This window comes from Solanum stenotomum, chromosome 3 (assembly GCF_019186545.1).
Source record: "Solanum stenotomum isolate F172 chromosome 3, ASM1918654v1, whole genome shotgun sequence".
NCBI classification, from domain to species: domain Eukaryota; kingdom Viridiplantae; phylum Streptophyta; class Magnoliopsida; order Solanales; family Solanaceae; genus Solanum; species Solanum stenotomum.
In genome coordinates, this window is record NC_064284.1 from 66894168 (window position 1) to 66898130 (window position 3963).

The following is a 3963-nucleotide window of genomic DNA, read 5'->3' on the forward strand; positions in this document are numbered from 1 at the left end:
ATTACCAGTTATTGTAACTTATAATATTTTTTACATAATTTACAAATATATAAATTTCATTTTAAAAAATTTGAACCGAATTTCAATTGTTTGACTCTTGAAAAACAAAATGTGTCGCATAAATTGAGACATATGTAATATTAATTACACTATAGGGAAAGCTTTTAGAAACGTTCCTAAGTAGTATAATAATTTTTTGTTGATCAATATGTGCTTGCTATTGAAAAAAAAAAGAAGTTAAATCATGAAATTTTACATGCGCATCTTTGCATTATGTTCCTCCAAAACAACAATAGTATGGTTTGAGCCTAGGAATAAAGAAATACTCGGTAGAAAGCCTTTTTTATGCACGAATCTGAATTAGTCAGGTTAAAAGATACTAAATATAAGATCATTAAAGGAAAAAAAAGACAAGAAGAAGAAGTCACTGTGTTCTGCATAAATATCAAATTAGCCACTTTTTATGAATGGGAAACTAATAGGTGCCACTACTATTGAGTACATTGACAGAAAGACCATAAAAAATCAACCTAAAGAAGTATAATTCCCCTAGATACAGGGTATTGAACTGTAAATCTTTTTTCAAATTACAAACCAAAACTTACAATTCATATCCAACAGGAAATATGTTTAACTTAATAGTAGTAGTATATTGGAATTGCTTGAGAAGCAAATGAGTGGCAATAGCTTTTTAAGTAGTGTAACCCTTGTCATAGTCTTGCTCATCAAAAACAAATCTCTTCCAAAACCAATGATCCCTCCATATGCTTTCCATATTTTCAATTGGCAAATTCCTTGTCTCTGGCAAGAAAAAGTAGACAAATACAGTCATGATTGCAACCCATGCCCCAAAGAAGAAGAAAATCCCTGATTTTAGATGGCAGAGCATAGCCAAGAAAGTCTGAGCAATTATAAAAGTGAATATTAACCCCACAGCCACTGTTATGCTTTGTCCTGCTGACCTTATTTCTAATGGAAATATTTCACTTGGAACTAACCATCCTAATGGACCCCATGACAAACTAAAACCTGCAACATAAATGCATATCAACACCAAAACCAATAGCCCATACCCCTTGCTCAACACCCCATGATCTCCTAACTTAACTGCCATTATTATCCCTATCAATATTTGTGATACAAACATTTGGATTCCCCCAAAACTGAACATAGCCCTTCGCCCCACCCTGTCAACTATCAACAATGCTAAGAAAGTCGCGCTGGTGCCTACCACACCTGTCACCACAGCAGACATAAGTGATGCACTCGCGCCTAGGCCTATTGTTTGAAACAGAATTGGAGCGTAGAAGGAGATCACGTTGATCCCAGTCACCTGTTGGAAGAATGGTATTAATATTGACATAACAAGTTGTGGCCTGTATTTCCGTTTAATGATTTGCTTAAAAGGATGCTTGACGGCTTTTGACTTGTCACTTGCTTTGATGAGATCGTCTAGTTCTGCTTGCACATCGGTTGTACCACGTACACGTTGTAGAATCTTCTTAGCTTTTTGATGATCATTTCCATGTTGAATTAGGCTGTTTGCAGTTTCTGGGAGAAAAAATGCTCCTATTGTTAGAAATGTAGCAGGAGCTGCAGCCATTGCTAAGGAAATTCTCCATCCCCAACCACCTTTAATCTTTTGAACACCGTAGTTAAGAAGGCTAGCAAATAGTACTCCAATTCCTACACATAATTGGAACGCGATATTGAAAGATCCCCTGTACTTAGCTGGTGCCATTTCTGAAAGGTATAAAGGGACTGCCTGCAGCCATAATTCAGACATATGTTATGAAATATATACACAGCTAAAAGTAGTACTACAATTTATGAAAAAAACGCGTTAATAGGAAGAGAAAGTGTACCTGATTTGCAAAACCAACACCTACACCTAGCAGGATTCGACCAAGTAATAACATGTAGATATTGGATGCTGCACCTCCAAGGGCAGAACCGATGAGAAATGCTATTCCACCGATTATAATTGATGGTCTACGACCATATGTACGAGTGACTGGTGAGGCTAAGAAGGAAGCAATAAGACCAGCAATGTATAAAGAGGAAGTGAAAGAGGTCAGTAGTTGGCTGTCAAATACACAGTAGTTGCTTATTTCAGCTACATGTGTCATCTTAGTGAACACTTCTGGGAAGAATTTCTTCAGAAACGGCGCCATAGAGATCACTCCTCCTGTAAAACACATGAGTAAAAGTTAGCAACAACAAATTTGAGAAATATGTAAACATGTTCTGTTGAGGAAACATTTGAAAGAACCTGAAATTCCGATATCATAACCAAAGATGATTCCTCCGGTGGCAGCAACGATGGATGATAACACCACAAACCACGTAATCCTTCCATTGTAATCCGCGGAACCCTCACTTGTTGGGACAATACCAACTGCCATTTCTTCTCTACAAGTTCAAATTAAACTGTGTAGAGTGAAATTTGCAAGTATGAATTGTAAGGTCTGACTTATGTAACATGAACTTATAAGAGTAAGATATATAATAAGCTATACATCATGACTAATGCACAGCTACAAAATCAACATGGCTAAATAAATTAATTTGGTCAATGCCTTGCAATTGGATGGCGTATCTACTACTCTTTAATTATTTGGACTTTAGTGTCATATATATAACAATTAATTATAAGTTGAACTAGTCATATTTTTGGGCTTCTTATCTTGTTGTCACACTTTCCTGTATTATGGCTAGTCTTGGCAATTTTCTCCTAATTAAGTGGATTCACGTTACATGTTCTCTTGTTTACATATTTTAATTTCGTCAATACATCGTATCAATTTACAATTCTTGATTGATCATGAGAATATCTACAATTTCTTGGAATCAATGCAGACTTTGGTACCAATAGGACAAAAAACAAATGCCCTGTAGCACGTTACGATACATATATTGAGCAGTTGACTAAGTAGATATTTTCACTTGTAACTAGCAAGCCCAGTACTGGACCCCAAGACAAACAAAGTAAATGCAAATCAAGATCAATCAAAACTGGTAAACTGTACCACTTGTTCAGCCCAGTCACACCACATATGGTCCCTTAAATAAGCACCATAATTGCTCCAATCAACATTTGAATTCCTCCAAACTGAATCAGTAATTAATCTCTGCCGGACTCGGTCTATAATATATATAGTAATGACAAGAAAAAAAGATTGCATCAGCTCTAACAACTCCCATAACCACTCACTATCACCTAACCCAATTGTTCTAAATAGTAGTATTAATTAATTTTGCATGGAAATTAATTAATTTTGGATTGCTATTAACAAGACAAGTTGAGGTTTTGTATAATATCTTTAAATAGGTGTTATTTGACGTGAATTTCATTAATGAGGTCATATAGTATAACTTTGACATATTCTATTCCATGGATTCTTGGCAGCCTTCTCTTAGCCTTTTACATATTGATCATTGTCAAAATGTTGGTGTCATTATTACTCTTTTGTTGATCTTCGTAATTAATTTTTAATAAATTAATGATGTTTAGTAAGTAGTTTTTTAAAAATTCATATATAGAAATTAGAAAATTGAGAGTAACTCTGATAGCAAGTCGTATTATTGCTGAACGCAATGAGGGTCAATAACACTTAATATTTCTTTTTAAAATACATAGCCAAATTTTATATTTTTACTTGTCACTGATCTTCATGTTTTTATCCTATGTCTAAACAATTATTATATTTTATTATTTCGTTCTTTGAAAGTATTTTATTTTTATTCATGAGTGTTTTAATTATATATAATTCTAATAGCTAGTTTATCAATTTTTTTTCTTTTAGGGAAGTAAATTGCAATAGTCATATATTTCAGAAACTGTGATTCTTATTGTTTGAGAGTTAAGATTTTAGAGTTAATTTGCATCTTATAATAACTTCTTTTAGGAAAAATTATAAGGATATTGTGTTTAAGGCTTTAATTATAGTATAAAATATATTT

General features: G+C 33.7%; 1 protein-coding gene across 1 annotated transcript; it reads right to left on the minus strand.

Annotated features, from left to right (window-relative positions):
• Positions 1 to 415: 415 nt before the first annotated feature.
• Positions 416 to 2484, minus strand: LOC125859908 (hexose carrier protein HEX6-like). Its single transcript, XM_049539760.1, has 3 exons — positions 2273 to 2484; positions 1866 to 2188; positions 416 to 1765 (listed from the first exon to the last, which is right to left on the minus strand). The coding sequence occupies exons 1-3, from the start codon at positions 2403 to 2405 to the stop codon at positions 692 to 694; spliced, it is 1530 nt and encodes a 509-aa protein (XP_049395717.1). The 5' UTR covers positions 2406 to 2484; the 3' UTR covers positions 416 to 691.
• Between the last annotated feature and the right edge of the window lie 1479 nt (positions 2485 to 3963).